The 18,418-nt window shown below is 39.9% G+C and overlaps 1 protein-coding gene across 6 annotated transcripts in view; it reads left to right on the top strand.

Annotated features, from left to right (window-relative positions):
* Positions 1 to 18,418, top strand: part of LOC134342520 (uncharacterized) — a 137,293-nt gene that overhangs the window by 90,507 nt on the left and 28,368 nt on the right. For all 6 annotated transcript variants that reach the window (XR_010017038.1, XM_063040766.1, XM_063040764.1 and 3 more), the window contains one exon: positions 4,917 to 5,027. Coding sequence is in view for 5 of the 6 variants with exons in the window: in XM_063040766.1 (XP_062896836.1) it covers positions 4,917 to 5,027 (111 nt within the window). In the remaining variant the exon portion in view is untranslated. The remainder of the gene's footprint in view (positions 1 to 4,916; positions 5,028 to 18,418) is intronic.

The following is an 18,418-nucleotide window of genomic DNA, read 5'->3' as shown; positions in this document are numbered from 1 at the left end:
TTGCATACTTACTAATCCAGTTTATCACCCCATCATCCAGATCATTAATATATATTACAAACAGCATTGGACCCAGTACAGATCCCTGAGGCACGCCGCTACACACCGTCCTCCAATCTGACACACAGTTATCCACCACTACTCTCTGGCGTCTCCCATCCAGCCACTCTGAATCCATTTTACTACTTCCATATTAATGCCTGACGATTGAACCTTCCTAACTAACCTTCCGTATGGAACCTTGTCAAAGGCCGTACTGAAGTCCATACAGACAACATCCACCGCTTTACCCTCGTCAACTTTCTTAGTAACTTCATCAAAAAATTCAATAAGATTTGTCAAACATGACCTTTCACGCACAAATCCATGTTGACTGTTCCTAATCAGACCCTGTCTATCCAACTAATTATATATAGAAACATAGAAAATAGGTGATGGAGTAAGCCATTCGGCCCTTCGAGCCTGCACCGCCATTTATTATGATCATGGCTGATCATCCAACTCAGAACCCCGCCCCAGCCTTCCCTCCATACCCCCTGACCCCTGTAGCCACAAGGGCCATATCTAACTCCCTCTTAAACATAGCCAATGAACTGGCCTCAACAGTTTCCCGTGGCAGAGAATTCCACAGATTCACCACTCTCTGTGTGAAGAAGTTTTTCCTAATCTCGGTCCTAAAAGGCTTCCCCTCTATCCTCAAACTGTGACCCCTCGTTCTGGACTTCCCCAACATCGGGAACAATCTTCCTGCATCTAGCCTGTCCAATCCCTTTAGGATCTTATACGTTTCAATCAGATCCCCCCTCAATCTTCTAAATTCCAATGAGTACAAGCCCAGTTCATCCAGTCTTTCTTCATATGAAAGTCCTGCCATCCCAGGAATCAATCTGGTGAGCCTTCTTTGTACTCCCTCTATGGCAAAGATGTCTTTCCTCAGGTTAGGGGACCAAAACTGCACACAATACTCCAGGTGTGGTCTCACCAAGGCCTTGTACAACTGCAGTAGTACCTCCCTGCTCCTGTACTCGAATCCTCTCGCTATAAATGCCAGCATACCATCTCTAAGAATATTTTCCATCAATTTACCCACCACTGACGTCAAACTCACAGGCCGATAATTGGCAGGTTTACTCTTAGAACCCTTCTTAAACAATGGAACCACATCAGCAATACGCCAATCCTCTGGCGCCATTCCCGTTTCTAATGACATTTGAAATATTTCTGTCAGAGCCCCTGCTATTTCTCCACTAACTTCCCTCAAGGTCCTAGGGAATATCTTGTCCGGACCCGGAGACTTATCCACTTTTATATTCCTTAAAAGTGCTAGTACGTCCTCTTCTATAATTGTCATACTCTCCATAACTACCCTACTTGTTTCCTCTACCTTACACAAATCAATATCCTTCTCCTTAGTGAATACCGAAGAAAAGAAATTGTTCAAAATCTTCCCCATCTCTTTTGGCTCCGCACATAGCCGTCCACTCTGATTCTCTAAGGGACCAATTTTATCCCTCACTATCCTTTTGCCACTAACATAACTGTAGAAACCCTTTGGATTTATTTTCACCTTACTTGCCAAAGCAGCCTTGTATCTTCTCTTAGCTTTTCTAATTTCTTTCTAAAGATTCTTTTTACATTCTTTATATTCCTCGAGTACCTCATTAACTCCAAGCTGCCTGTATTTATTGAAGATCCCTCTCTTTTTCTGAACCAAATTTCCAATATCCCTTGAAAACCGTGGCTCTCTCAAACTTTTAACCTTTCCTTTCAAACTAACAGGAACATAGAGATTCTGAACCCTCAAAATTTCACCTTTAAATGACCTCCATTTCTCTGTTACATCCTTCCCATAAAACGAATTTTCCCAGTCCACTCCTTCTAAATTCTTTCGCATCTCCTCAAAGTTAGCCTTTCTCCAACCAAAAATCTCAATCCTAGGTCCAGTCCTATCCTTCTCCATAATTACACTGAAACTAATTGTATTGTGATCACTGGACCCGAAGTGCTCCCCAACAAATACCTCCGTCACCTGCTCTGTCTCATTCCCTAACAGGAGATCCAACACTGCCCCTTCTCTAGTTGGTATCTCTACGTATTGCTTCAAAAAACTATCCTGCACACATTTTACAAACTCCAAACCATCCAGCCCTTTTACAGAATGGGCTTCCCAGTCTATGTGTGGAAAATTAAAATCTCCCACAAACACAACCTTGTGCTTACTACAAATATCTGCTATCTCCTTACAAATTTGCTCCTCCAGTTCTCGGTCCCCATTAGGTAGTCTATAATACACCCCTATAAGCGTCACAACGCCTTTCCTATTCCTCAGTTCCACCCAAATAGCCTCCCTAGACAAGTCCACTAATCTATTCTGCCAGAGCACTGCTGTTATATAATCTCTGACAAGCAATGCAACACCTCTCCCTCTTGCCCCTCCTATTCTATCACACCTGAAGCAACGAAATCCTGGAATATTTAGTTGCCAATCACACCCCTCTTGCAACCACGTTTCACTAATAGGGTAGTGGGACCTTCTCCCCGTTACCATCCCCGGCTATAACAATCTTAAGGAACCAAGTTAGGCTACACTTGGAATATTATGTGAAGTTCTGTTCTTCACACTTTAGAAAGGGTGCAGTTGAGATTCAGCAGGATGTTATCTGGAATGCAGGATTTTAGTTACAAGGAGAGATTGGATAGGTTGGGTTGGAATTGTTCTTACTGGAGAGCAGGAGGCCAGAGATAGCTTTAAAAGTTTTGTAAAATTATGAGAGCATCGATAAGGTAGATAGTCTGTCTTTTTCCGAGGAAGGGAAGTCTAAAACTAGAGGATACTGGCTTAAGTTAAGAGGGGAAATATTTAGAAGTGATCAGGGGGCAGGGTTTTCACACAGAGGATGGTGAGTATTCAGAACAATCTGCCAAAGTTGGTAGGACAATCACTGCTTTTAAAAGGCATTTAGACAAATAGAAGGGGAATAGAGGGATATGGGCCAAATGCAGGAAGGTGGGATTGGCATTCTTGGTTGGCCTACATGAGTCGGGCTGAAGGGTCAGTTTCTGTGCTATCTAACCATCTAATATTCTGCATACTTCACACATTTCCAACATACATGAGCCATGCACATTTAGTATGGTTTCTGCAAAATGCATCACAAATACATGAATGTGCTTCGGATTTCTTAATGGAACGTAAAATCTGTTTTGCACAAAAGACACAACAGAATCAAATTTTGCATCTACTGTACTTGTAAATATGAACATTATAACAAACAATTGAATTACGTAATGATACTGAGTTAAGGTTCTCTGACTGGGAGGCTGATGGGATTGGCCTCTGTGTACACAAATTAAGCAGATTTTCATGTGCATATAAACTGTTGGAAGAGTAGACGCTTCCTCTCTAATATTTCTCAGGCTCATGTACAATGAGCCATTGGAAAGCTAACAATAATTATCAGCTACCCTTCAATGAATAAAATGCTTTAAAATAGGACAGGTATTAAAAGTGTCAAAGGTATAACACTGAGAAGAAAGCAAAGGAGTTATTTTGCATTGGTTTCTTCTAACAGAAGATGAAAATACAAAATCACCTTTTCTTAGCCTTCCATTGACCTTAGGATGTGTATAATAGCAAATAGAAACATAGAAAACCTACAGCACAATACAGGCCCTTCTGCCCACAATGCTGTGCCGAGCATGTACTGTCTGTCTTTAAAATCATTGAAATAGGTGAACATAGTTAGACCTTAGCAACAGATTAGTAACATACTGTATTTTACATTGCATAGTTGTAGAAGCAGTACATTATTTACTTATTGTCAGATTAAATTTGGGCAAGCATATGGACAGGTAAGAAACAAAGGGATATGGGCCAAATGCAGAAAAATGGAATTATTGAAAATTCAAATCTGTATCATCCAATTGGCTCTCAGTTCATTTTTGTCTTATTGGTTATTTAATTATGTTCATTGATTGTCTAAGCATTATCTTTTTAATATTTATCCATCCTGTCTGTACCTGGTTAACTTGTGTAGGACCTGGAAACCTTTGGGCTTGGCCATTGTTCAATTAGTCCTTGATTGATTGTGGTCATTTTGACACCATTTGTATGATACCAGGGGTATTGCTGAGGCATAAAACCTGTGGTTGTTACAAGGAGTCAGATTTTGCATGTCTATTAATTTCATTTGGCTCTAGCTTGGCAGCAGATTTTACCAAATGCTGAAATATTACATTAGGCATTTAGGACTCTAATTAACCCAATGTAGAACTCATAGGTAAGGATATGAGGGTGGCAAGTTCCACAACCCATATTCTGGACATGGTTTCTGCTTTCATTATATACCATTTGACATTTCCATTTTGGCTGTCCTCATAATCTGTGTGCACACTAAGTGTTGTTTTGAAGATTTTGCTGAAACAAGTACAGAGATCCATACTGTTTTATAGATTTAGTTTGTATTTTATGCAGTATTATCTAATGGGTAACTATTTAAGGTGAGCAAGTTCAAAGAGATGTGTGGGAGATTTTCTTTCATACTAAGTTGTGGGTAACAGGAATGCACTTCGCGTGTGGAGGAACATGACAGAGGTGTTTAAGAAATTCTGGAGCACATTCTGCAAATGTGCAGAGAATGGAGAGATGTGGACATTATATTGGTAGAAGGGGTTAGTTTAGTTGGACATTTAATTAGTTTGGCACAATGTTGTGGACTGTTCTGAGTTCTATTTAATTCATAATTGATGAATTGTGCCCCTCAGTTGCCTGACTACAACGGACAAAGTTAATTTTTGTCAAATACATTTTCTTTTGAATTCCAATTTGTGAACTTGTTCAAATATTCTCAGTGTTATTTAACAATAATTTTGTCATCAATACATGGCTGTATTAAATTTCTTGAATGTCATTTCAGGCTTGAAAGACTACACACCTCCCCTGGCTCTTCACACTGTGTTGGATTTCTGGGAATCTGTGGGTGTGCAAAGAATTCGAGGATATATCAAAGACCTTATGTCCCAAGCTGGTGAGAACACTTCATATAAAGGCTTCTGATTGTTTGCACAGAAGTGTGGTAGTCAGGGTACTCGTGAGATGACCATAAGCTAAATGGATTTAGGTTTTGATCCTGTGGTAATTATTATCTGTAAATATATGGGGATTTTCTAGGTCACTACTGACTGTTCCTTTTTGAGAAGCGTTCTCACTAATTTTCACTATCCTTCTGCAAGCCCCTGATTTAGATACTGTTATTCAAGTGTATGAGTTGAATGTTGATGGTTATGTTGAACTTGAGCCACATACATTCATGCCATAGGACCATAATACATAGGAACAGAATTAGGCCATTCAGCCCATCGAGTCTGCTCCACCTTTCTATCATGGCTGATTCATTATCCCTCTCAATCCCATTCTCCTGCCTTCTCCTTTGGACCTTTGACATTCAATAACCTAATAACCTCTGCTTTAAATATACTTAATAACTTGGCTTCCACTGCCCCCTGTGAGAACGAATCCCACAGCTTCACCACTCCCTGGCTAAAAGAGTTCCCCTCCTCATCTCTGTTCTAAAGGGAAATCCCTCTGAAGCGGTCCCCTTTGGTTTTAGACTCCCCCACTACTGGATTGTTAAGGATCATCAGGATGAAGATAATGGAAGGACTTGCCTGGGGTTGTGCTGGGAGAAGAATGGTTGCTAGGGCATTGGAAGGTAGCAAAAATGACATAATTCTTCAAAAAAAGAACGTACAGAGATTTGTACAATGGTGGGTAAGGTTTTAGAAACAACAATTGATGAACTCAATCTAACTAGGGAGAAAAGCAACATGGCATTGTAAACGGGAGATCGAATTTCACTAATCTAATTGATTCCTACCACTGCCTGTAAGGAGTTTGTAAATTCTCTGCATGGGTTTCCTCTGGGTGCTCCGGTTTCCTCCCAAATTCCAGGTTAATTGTAAATTGTCCCATGATTAGGCAAGGATTAAATTGGGCAATTGCTGGGTGGCACAGCTGAAAGGGCCTATTCCATGCTGTATGTCAACACAATAAATAAATAATAAATTATTTTGATAAAGTCACAAGGTTGAGACGTTAAACATGACTTGAAAGAATGGCAGGACTAGCTGCTCAACATTCCAGGGCATGATAGTTTCAAATAGTTTTAGGCGTAAGAGCCGTTGTGGTGGGAGGGGAGGGGGTGGTTGGAAGAATGTTAAAGAGGAGGGACGTTGTGTTGTTGATCAACGCTCAAGGTAGCTATCACTGCAGTAAAGAGAGTGGATGACTGAGAGGGCTCATCCAAATAAACCCAAATGGATTAAGCTTAGAAATAAATGAAGTGTAATCACTTGGCTGTAATTAATCTCAACACTCATTGGGAGATAGTGGGGCCGATCCGTACGAGGGGTGATTGATAAGTTCATGGCCTAAGATAGAAGGAGTCAATTTTAGAAAACCTAGCACATTTATTTTTCGCAAACAACAGGAATTCTGCAGATGCTGGAAATTCAGGCAACACACATCAAAGTTGCTGGTGAACGCAGCAGGCCAGGCAGCATCTCTAGGAAGAGGTACAGTCGACGTTTCAGGCCGAGACCCTTCGTCAGGACTAACTGAAGGAAAAGTTAGTACACACTTAGTCCAGCGGTCGTGGAGCATACGGATCCCTTCTTCGTAGAAGTTGGCGTCTTGGACCTCCAGAAAGTGGTCCACAGCAGGGGTGATTGATAAGTTCATGGCCTAAGGTAGAAGGAGATGAGAAGAAACTTCAAACTTTCTGCATTTTCACTCAAAGAGTTGAACTGCACGTGCATTTAACGAGAGCTGTATAACTCATCTCCTTCTACCTAAGGCCACGAACTTATCAATCACCCCTACTGTGGACCACCTGGAGGTCCAAGACGCTCTCGTTACATGCACTTTCAGTTCAACTCTTTGAATGAAAATGCAGAAAGTTTGAAGTTAATAACTCATCTCCTTCTACCTTAGGCCACGAACTTATCAATCACTCCTCGTAGGCAAATCACAAAGGTGTAAAAGGAATAGGGTGTTGTATTAGGTTATATCAACCTCCACAATATTAAGTGGGATTGCCTTAGTGTGAAAAGATTAGATGGGATGGAATTTTTAAAGTACATGCAGGAGAAATTTTTCTGCCAATTATGTATGTGGTCCTGCTAAGATGGGATAGTACTGGACCTAGTTCTAGGGAACGAAAATGGGCAAGCAGATGAAATGTCAGTGGACAATCACTTTGAGGATAATGACCATAACTCAGTAAGTTTCAAAGTAGTTATGGAAAGAGTTAAAGGATAGTTCAGAAATTTGGTTCTGAACTAGGGCAAAGCCAATTTCAATATCTTTAGACAGGACCAGGCGAAGATAGAGTGGATTTGGCTACTTGCAGGTAAATCTACATTTAGGAAGTGGGGAAGTTGTAGGAGTGAAATAATAAGAGTTCAGGGCCAGTGCATTTTCACAAGGATAATTGGTAAGGATTGCAAGTCCAGGGAACCCTGGATGCCAAGGGATGTTGAGGGTTATAGTAGCTATGGAGTACTGAAAAGCGGGAAGCTTTTCAGCAGTATAGAAAGTATTGGGGAGAGAAGGAGGGGGAATTTCGTATTATTCACATGTACTGAGGTACAGAGAAAAACTTGGATTTGCAGACAGATCATTTCATCATGTCCGTGCGTTGAGAAGAAGAACAATAACTTTCAGACAATAAGTTGCAAGACAATAACACGTAGATTGTGGGTTCAAGGGTCCATCTTATCACACTGGGGGATCATTCAATAGTCTTCTAACAGCATGATAGAGACTGTCTTGGATCGTACGTGCTTTCTGGTTTTTGTATCTTTTGCAAGATGGGAGGGAGCAGAAGAGAAAATGTCTGGCATGGGTGGCATCTACATAAAAAAAAATTAAGAAGGGGAAAAGGGAGTTCAAAATATCACTGGTAATTCAGATTATAGAAAATCACAAGGCATCTTATACGTACATTAAGAGCAAGCAGGTAGTCACTGAAAGAGTGGGGCCTATTTTCAACCAAAGGGGAAACCTGTGCATGAAGCCAGAGAAATTGAATGAAACCTTAAATTAATGCTTTCCATCTGTTTTCAGAAGGGTAAAGGCATTGTAGCTGGGATCTATTTGGGAAAGTGAAATTCTAGAGCATGTTAATGTTATAAAGGAGTTATTAGGCAAGAGAGATTACTGTGGCCCTGGTGGAGACATTTGAAGCTTTACTGACCATAGCTGAGGTGTAAGATCACTGCGACAGCAAATGTACCTTTATTCAAGAAGGACAAAATGAGATGTGCCAGATTGTCGCAGGTCAATTAGACCATTGCCAGGAACAGAGGAATTATTGGGGAAAAAGTTCTGAAGAATAGGATTAATCTACAGTTAGAAGGGCAGGGATTGATCAGGGAGTGTCAGCACGGATTTAGTCATGGTAGACGCAAAAGCCTTCTACCTCTGTTTTTTTAAGAGTTAACTAAATATATTGATGAGGGAAGTCTGTGTGCATTATGTGGACTTCAATGTAGCCTTTGATAAGGAAACTGGACTAAAAGGGTAAAGCCTATGGAATCTAAAACAAATTGACCAACAAATTTCACGACACATGCCGGTGATAATAAACCTAATTCTGATTCTAATTCAAAATTGGCTTGTTAATAATAGATAGAGGGTGATAGTGGAGAGTTGTTTTTGTCATCAGAAGCCTGTGACAGAACTGTACCACAGGGATCAGCGATGAACCCTTGCTGTTTGTTTCATGCAATACCAACTTAGATATGAATGTCATCATATGAATGTACGAATCAGTACATTCGTATATCATACAAAATCTGGTGGTGTTAAAAGTGAGGAATGTGGTTTAAAAGTACAGAGTAATATTAGTCAGCTGGTGAAATGGGCAGGACAATGGCAGATGGAACTTAATCCTCGTAAGTGTCAGGTGATGCACTTTGGGGATTGAACATATACCATAGGGAGTATTGAGGAGCAAAAGCACTTCAGTGTACAAGTCTACAGATCCCTGAAGATAGCAGCACGGGTAGGTAGGATGATGAAGAAGCCAGCGCTTGTCTTTGTTATCCAGGATAGAGTATAAAAGCAGGGAAATCTTCGTACATTTTTTATAAAATACCGATTTAAGCCACAACTAAAATTAATTTTTTTGGTGGCCAAACTACAGGAAGTATATAATAACACTGGAGAAGGCAGAGATGAGATTCACCAGGATATTGCCTGGTCTGGAGCATTTCAGTTATATGGAGAGACTGGATAGTCTCCCCTCCCCCTCCCACTTTCAAATCTCTTACTAGCTCTTCCTTCAGTTCGTCCTGACGAAGGGTCTCGGCCTGAAACGTCGACTGTACCTCTTCCTAGAGATGCTGCCTGGCCTGCTGCATTCACCAGCAAATTTGATGTGTGTTGCTGGATAGGTTGAGTTTGTTTTCCTTGGTGCAGTGAAGGCTGAGGGAAATACAAATTTAAGAGGGGTGTGTACAGGCAGATAGAAAGAAACTCTAGGATCAGTAGCCAGATGTTTAAGATGAGGTGTAAGAGGTTTAGAGGTGATTTGAAGAAGTTTATTTTTTACGGAGGGTATTTAAAAGACTACTTGACAGAACTGACGCTCACTGTCAGCTTGCATAAAATCATGCCTTAGAGATAGAAAATAATGAGGTGCTAAATGGTTATGTTTTTTCTGACTAGAAGATTTGTTTCCCTAGGAATAGACCACTACTTCATATGACTTAGATATTTGAAAGCAGGATAAAATTTTAAAAATTGCTGATCATCAGACTTGGAAATGTGAATGTTTAAGAATGATAGTCATAGACTTCAACAAGTTGTAGATAGTCTGGTAGGATGAGATGATGATAATTTTATTTTTTTCAGAAGCGACATAGAGTGGCAATATAGATAATGACATAGGCCTAAAGTATGTTCAGAAATGAAGAAACTTTAGAGGTTCAAGAAACTTTGAAAGTGGCAAGTTATTTTGAGAAAATAGTTAACAAATCATGTGGGACTTAAGGCTTCACAAATAGAGATACTTACGTAGATAAAAGATCAGATTGGAGAATCAGACTTGTTCTTCTTGATGCAAGAAAGGTTGAATGGAAATTTGATAGGATTTGACAGGACTGAAAGAAAACTTAAGTTCTGGAAACACATTTAGCACACCAGGCAGCATCTGTGGAAAATGAAGCCATTATTGGTGAGACCCTTCATCAGAACCTGGCCTGAGTGTGTCCAGCATTTTGTTTTTCTATTACATTTCCAGTATCTGTACTATTTTATGCTTTCATTTGATAGAGATATGACAGGTTTAAGTAAGGTAGACAAGAGAAGTAGTTCCTTTTAGCTGATGTTTCTAGAGTTAAGGATGAAGATTTAAGGATTCCAGGAGAGGCAGTCGAGAGGAGAGGAAGAATGTATCTTAACCCACAAATGGAAATGGCCTAGAGCTTGCTAATTATGAAAATGGAAGCAGAGATGATCAGCAATTTCAAAGGAAAATTTGACGAGCCCTTAAATGAAATAAACTTGCAGTAACTGTTAGAATGGGAGAATGAGACTGGATTTCTCTACAGACAGCATGTACTTGGTGGACTAGAATAATTTAATGAAGACACTTGTAATGATAAACTGTGCCTTTCCCACCCACCCAGATAGTTGCATGTCAAATGAACAATGAATTTTTTTTTAGATTTCAGATTCTCAGCATTTACAGTATTATTCTCTTTGTTTTAATTAGTTATTGGGTCATCATTACGTGCAGAAACCTTACCTAATTTTTCCCTTGCAAATAAATAGGTACTGAGGTATATTGCGACATTCCTATCACTACCTGTTCAAAGATTGATTATTGTTTTTAGGATGTAATGGAATCTTAGAATTAAAATTTAAATTCAACAACTGATTATCGTAAATTGAAAAATTATATAAATTGTGAGAGCCCTTCAATACAGACAGATCTGGGAATCCTTGTTCATGATTCACCAAAAGTTAAGTATGTGGATATAGCAATTAATTCGGAGAGTTAGCAGAATATTTACTGCAAAGCGAATTGAATATAACAATAGAGAGGGTATATACAGACTGGGGTAATCACACCTGGAGTACAGAGTACAGAATTCATCACTATGTATATGGAAGTACATTAATGCATTGAAAACAGTTCGGAGGTGGTTTACTAAATAGTACCTACAACTATGAAGTTGCCTTATGAGGGAAGGAGAGGTTTGTAGCTTTTCATCAGGGGAAGTAACAGTAGACACTACTTCAGAAGAAAGAAATAAAAGGTAGAATAAAGTAGGACAGAATGGAGCATAAACTGAACCCAAATGTTATGAATTCTTTATATTTTCTATAAAAAAGTGTCAATTTGTATTGACTTTTGCCAAAGCTGGAAAGGAAACAATTGCCAGACTGTTACTTGTGCAGGTACGCTTCTGCATATTATTGCAGATAAGCAGATGATACCTGACTGCTGACCTAATCCTCTGGAGAAATTTCTCTAAAGCTGTGCTTAACTAAAGGAAATGAGTAGCACTATCTTGGATGCAGTGGATTTGGCTTTGCCGGTGGATGATCATGGTTATCCATTTCTTTTTATTTAATACCAAATTAACCATGGTAAACTGCATTTGGAGTACTAAAACATTTTCCAGCCTGTTGAGGTGTGGACCCTCAAAATTGCAGAGCATAATGCTCTTATAATTGCAAAATGCACTTAAAAGCCATTTGGGGCTGGCTAATATGTCAGTACCCTTCGGAAGTCCTGTTCATCAAAACACTGGACCTGCCACTCCAGGCAATTTTCACCTTAACATGAGAAAGTTGTCCTGATGTCATTTACACTGGATGAGATTATCAGTGTGCATGACTAGCTCCTCTGCCTTATTGATTGTAATTGGATACTAATGTGTAATTGCTTATTCCTAGTGAAAGGAGGAGCAAACCCAGCCACAAAATTGACTGGAGGATACGAATTAAAGGACTTCCTAGAGGATATTGATGTTTTGCTGTCAGCATATAACTGCCTGACCTTTCATTGCTGTGATTATGTTAGGGAGAAATGTTTGTCTGTCAGTACTGGCTGCAGCTAATCACAGACTGATATATATGCAAACTATGCGGAGTTATGAACTTGTGCCTTGGAGGCTACTGATGGAACATGACCAGTTGCATCAGAGGGAAGGGAATGTGGCTATGCACACATTGAGTTTAATCTGTAAAAGTGTCCCCACTGCCTACGGCCCCCACATTTCCCTTATCTCCATGATAGCATTTTCTCTGGCTGTCATGGAGGCTGCTTAATTTTTTTTTAAGTGCTTTTCCCTGCTTCTCAGTAACTTTATCAAAGCAGTGCTGATCTTTACACAGGGCTGCTCTTGGGAATCATACACATTTGAACCAAAAGAAGAAATTCATCCCCAGTTGGCAGCATTAAGCACAGAATATGTGGTATATTGTCTCTGAAGTTCGGATCCATTGAGTCAATTGCATCAATGGAACTGAATTTCAGAGACCGATTACAAAGTACTAACATTTAGAGCTATTGATCAGGAATTAATTTATAGATAATAGACTTATTTCTATAACATTCATTTAATGACCTTGGAGTATCCCAAAATGCTTTAATCAATGAAATATTTTTGAAGTATAGTGATTTGTAATATACAATGCAATTTCTATACAGGAGGTTCCTCGAACATTAGTTCAATAAGAAAATGAACTGGACTTGCAGTATTCTACATTACCAATGTCCAACAGGGTCTTGCGATCACAAAACAATCATTTGCACTGTTTATTGAACCATGCACCCCTCCATATAACAGTGTGCATCAGGTCCAGGTGACAACACGGTACACAACAAGCCCCAGCTCCATTGCTATCCAGCAACTCAACAACAGGGTAAAACCTGCAGTATTTGATGTGTTTAATATGCAGCAGGTGACTCTCATTTTTAAACAACAATCGCCTAATTCTGGATATTCCCACAAGGAAACGTCCTCACCAAATCCACTGCTGAGGCCAATCAAGATCTATATGTTTCAAGTAAGTCTTCTCTCACCCTTCTAAGCTCCAGCAGGCACAAGCCTAACCTTGCCCACATTTCCTCATAAGACAACTTGCCTATTCCAGGTGTTGACCTTTTAAAACATTTCTAAACTACTTCCAGCACATTAACATTGTTTCTTAAATAAGAACAGTACTATACACAGAGCTCCAGTTATAGTCTCAGCAGTTCACTATATAATTGAAGCATAACCTTATTTCCTTTGAGATCAATTCCCCTGCTAATAAACAAGTGCTTAGTAAACTTGCCAAAACACTTGCTGTACGTACATAGCAACTTCTTCAAATCCTGCATGAAGACCCCGATCTCAGAACTCAGCAATCACTCACCATTTAGATATTTTCTCAGCCTTAATCAAGCTAATTAGCTTGTTGAATTTAATTGGTTATTCATTTTTCATTGTCTTTTTTATTATAAGGTTAGAAAGTAGTAACCTTAATCTTTGAGTAGATAGTCGCACTATGGTATCCCTCAGTACTTTTATTGTAAGTGAGCCAAAATTAATCTGGTGTTTTTCTGTCAATGTGGACAACTTCGCTTTATCCCCACATTAATATCCATTTGTTATATACATCACCTAACCCGCGAGTAGGCAAAGGAATAGCAAGTCTTTATAATCTCCTAGTGTCCTCTTCATGACTTCGTTTTCTGCCTATCTTTATGTCAGTAGTAAATTTAACAACCTTGTTTTTACTGCCTTTTTCCAAATCATTTATATAAATTACAAAAGACTGAAGCCATTTCTCAGGGCATACTACCCATTAAATCTTGCCAATCAGAAAGACACCCAATTATATCAAGTTTTGTTTAGCCAGCCAATCCTCTATCTCAGGAATTTATTATTTCCTACCACTATGTGCTTCTATTTTCCACAATAATCTTTAATACCACAGCTTATCAAAAGCCTTCTAGTTTAGCAAGCATAGTACAAAATTGGAAGCTCAATTGCAAGCTACTAATGTTGCTAGTAACCTAAGACAATAGCCAGGACAGAGGTGGAAAAAGAAGCAAGCATACAGAATTGATATCAATATGTTATCTGAGGAAGTTAGATGGACCAAAATGTAAATGCCTGAAAGCATGTATCTCCAGGCTCCAACAGCTTCTGCCCCACTGTAATAAGAACATAGAACACTACCACATAGTACAGACCCTTCACCCGCAAAGTTTATCCTCCTCTAAGTTCAAAATATCCCTTCCCTCCTAGATAGACTTCCATTTTTCTATCATCCTATCTGAGAGATTCTTAAGTGCCCCCAATATATTTTCCTCTCCCACCACCTCTGGTAGGGCATTCCATGCACTCACTATATGTAAAGAACTTACATCTGACATACCCCTTATACTTTCCTCTAATCACCATAATCATCATATAAAATTATGCCCCCTGATATTAGACATTTCCACCCTAGGAAAAAGTCAGATTCTGAATCAAAATCAGGTTTAATATCACAGGCAAATGTCGTGAAATTTGTTGTCTTTGCAGCAGCAGCACAAAGCAATACATGATAGATTAAAAACTATGAATTATAGGAAGTGTATATTTATGTGTGTGTGTGTGTATATATATATACACACACACACATATATATATATATATATATATATATACATATATATATATACATATAATAGTTAAATTAACTAAGTAGTGCAAAAATAGAAATAAAAAAGTCGTGAGGTAGTGTTCATGGGTTCAATGTCCATTCAGAAATTGGATGGCAGAGGGGAAGGAACTGTTCTTGAATCATTGAGTGTGTCTTAGGGTTTTGTACCTGGTGGTAGCAATAAGAACGAGAGCTGACCTAGGCGATGGGGGTCCTTAATGATGGGTGCTGCCTTTTTGAGGCATTGCTGCTTGAAGATGTCCTGGATACTACAGAGGCTAGTGCCCATGATGGAGCTGACTAAGTTTACAACTCTCTGCAGCTTATTTCAATCCTGTGCAGTAGCCCCATCCCAAACCAGATGGTGATGATGCAGTCACTGTCTATCTACTTGATATGTGCCTCTTATCATCTTGTACATCTCTGTCAAGTTATTATTTCTTTTCTCCCCCCTCTTACTTTTTGTATTTGCACAGTTTGCTGTGTTTATATTTGCACATTGGTTGTTGTCCATCCTATTGGGTGTGGTCTTTCACTGACTCTATCATGTTTTTTACATTTTAAGATCTATTCATAGCTAAATGTTGACATGATGTTGACTGTCTTGATTTTTCCACCCTCTTCACTACCTAAACTGAACAAAACCTTTGAGAGCTGGGTGTGGAAGTTCAGTAAGGCAGGAGTCAAAATAGTAATCTAACAGAGACAGTGTTCAGACCTCATGCGTATGTCAAGGCTGAACACAACCCTTAAAAGTCAGTACGGGCTTTCTGTTCAAACCTGGGAATCGAGGTCACCAAGCATTCCTAGATAAAGATGCAAAAGAAGGATTCCAGGACTACACTGACTTTTGGACAGTTTTATTAGTAATTCTCAAGTATTATTGGCCCTTAACACTTCAATTTAACGTAGCAGTTAGCACAACACTATTACAGCTCAGAGCATTTTGGACATTCTGTATGACCTCCTGGTGGACTGCCTGGGTTTTTCTCGGCTCGGGTTTCCTCCCACAGTCCAAAGACATACTCGGTAGATAAATTGGTCGTTGTAAATTGTCCCGTCTTTAGGCTAGGGTTAAATAGCTCGAAGGGCCAGAAGGACCTACTCCGCACTGTATTGCCAAATAAAAATAAATACATTTAACACCTGATTATGTATGATGATTGGTACTTAAATATGCAAATGATGGGATTTAGAAGTGCACAAAGTTACTTTTGGATCAATAGCTATATCCAGCTAGTCAATTTCTGTATAAAAACGGCATATCTTTGTTCAAACTTCAAAACAGTTTACAACTCTGCATTCTATAGCTTTGAGTTCCACTTCTTCCTTAAGTTAAAGTCTGTCACGAACCTTGTGACTCATTAGGCCGGTGCTTATGCCAGTTTCCGTGGCGTGAATCAACTGAGGGTACGAGACTCCCCCCACAGATAGGACGCCAGTCTATCATGAGGTTAACCCCCAGCATTTTGCCGGTACTCATTCTGAGCTAGGTGTGACTGGAGCATTGTGTGGTTAGGTGCCTCGCTGAAGGACACACATGCTGCCTCGGCCGAGGCTCGAACCCACAACTTTCAGATTGCTAGTCCAATGCCCTAACCACTTGACCACGCGCCACACACTTCCTCCTTAAAGAGAGAACCAATTTCCCTTCTTCCACCTGCTCTCCATTCTTCTCACTGAACTATCAGTGAACAACAGTGCTGGTAGATGTAATCAAAAGGTCTATTATAGCTAGAAGTAGACATCGTATATTTTTATCACATGGATAATTATGTGAATAATGCCGTAAATTCTTCACTTCTGCACTGAGGTGAAATGAAACAGAAGGGTTTGGGCCACTTTTGTGATGAGTGTTATTTCTATAGTTAAAGGACATAACCGTTTAAATTGTGTGTTGCATGTGAGCTCAATTTCAATGGTTAAGAGAAGTTTGGATAGGTACATGGATTGTAGGGGAATGGAAGGCTTTGGTTCTGGTGCAGGTCGATGGGAGGAGGCAGTTTAAATGGTTTAGCATGCACTAGATGGGCCATAGGGCCTGTTTCTGTGCTGTACTTTTCAATGGCTCTATATTTGCTCCTGTGGGAGCCAGCGTAGGTTCAATACGCTGAATAATCTACAGCATCATTATAATCATAAGGTATAAATGAATATGTATATATTATACACATGTATATAATATATGAAAATGCATTAAATGTCTAATTTTCAGGCATGTGCTGACCCACACAAGGAACCTGAGGAGTCCAGTAACTGGCAAGTCTGGGCTAACATGCCCAAGTCCTGAGCAGTGCTCCACGTGAAGCCTTGGTTGTGGCATAATGGCATTCCACGCAGTCGGGTCAAAATCACGAGTGTGATCAAAACTCAAACATCTGGAGCAATGCAAACTATTCAAAAGTTATGAAACTCTGGCCACCCCATTCTAGGAAAGATGTAGAGGTTATGAAGAGGGTTCAGGAAAGGTTTACCAGGATGCTGCCTTGTTCAGAGAACATGTGTTTTCAGGAGAGTTTAGAAAAACTTGAGTTGTTTTCTCTGGTATGGCAGAGCTGAGGGGAGACAGGAAAGAAAGTTGTAAGATTATGGGAGACATAAACAGACAACTGGTACCTTTTACCTAAGGTTGAAACAGCTATTACTAGAGGGCATGCATTTAAGATGAAAGTGGGGGTGGTGGGGGAAGTTCAGAGGTGGAAGAGGAGACCAGTTTTGGATCCAGAAGGTCAAGATGAAGGGAGAGATGCAGTAACTGAAAGCAACACTCTCAGTTGGTTTAAAATGGGCATCGAGGATTGTGTGACGTGTTCTTTAAAGTGAGCAGCGGAGAAGGAGTGAATGACATGGGTTTTTGGCTAATGCTGGCTTCCAAAGCAAAAGGGTATTCACTTAGAGCCTTTTCCCTCTTCACTTGGATTATCTTCAGTATGAATTTCCCTATTTCAGTGACAGTCATTTTGCCCTTATCAATCAATGCTGGAATATTGTCCCTACGAGTTCCCAACCTCTCCCCGCCCCCCCCCCACCATTTTCTTAACCACTTAAAGGATTTGGAGTCCCATTGGAGAGCCACACTGGGGTGTGCACTGTGATTCCGGAAGTAGTTGCAGTTTGCACATTGGAACGCAGTCTGGGAGTTCCATAGGCTGGAGAGGAAGAGAGAGCACTCCTGTCATTGCTGCTGTTCTCGGGCTGGCAAGGAATTACAGGACATCCTCCTGGTGCAGTGCGATGAGTCCTTGGAGCATTTAATGACTTGTGTTTGGAAATTGTGTTTGATATTAGGAAAGCACAGTCCAGTTGGTGGCAGTAATGCACCTTTAAGCTGGACTGCCAACCGCCATTAAAAGACGGATGAAGTTCAGATGTGATGTCTGGGGACAGAGAGAGGTGGTAATGCACTGCCAGGAGATGGAAGCAAATACAATAGAGGTATTAGAAAGGCTCTTACATAGGCAGTTGAATATGCAGAGGATGAAGGGATAGGACCATATACAGGCACAAGTGATTAGTTGTCATTAGCTTAATTAGTTTGGCACACTGTAACAGTCCAAAGAGCCTCTTCCTGTGCCGTACCTTCTGTTCTCTGTTCCTAATCCAGTAACAATTATTGTTACTTTCACAATAAATTTACTAGAGTAACTCTAAAACAAAAGGCTCAAGGAATTGCAATGGAATTTGAATTTTCTAGATCAGGCGTTC

The sequence above is a fragment of the Mobula hypostoma genome, chromosome 2 (assembly GCF_963921235.1).
Source record: "Mobula hypostoma chromosome 2, sMobHyp1.1, whole genome shotgun sequence".
Classification (NCBI taxonomy): Eukaryota; Metazoa; Chordata; class Chondrichthyes; order Myliobatiformes; family Myliobatidae; genus Mobula; species Mobula hypostoma.
Note: the sequence above shows the minus strand (reverse complement) of the source record. Positions and strands in the feature narration are given on the sequence as shown.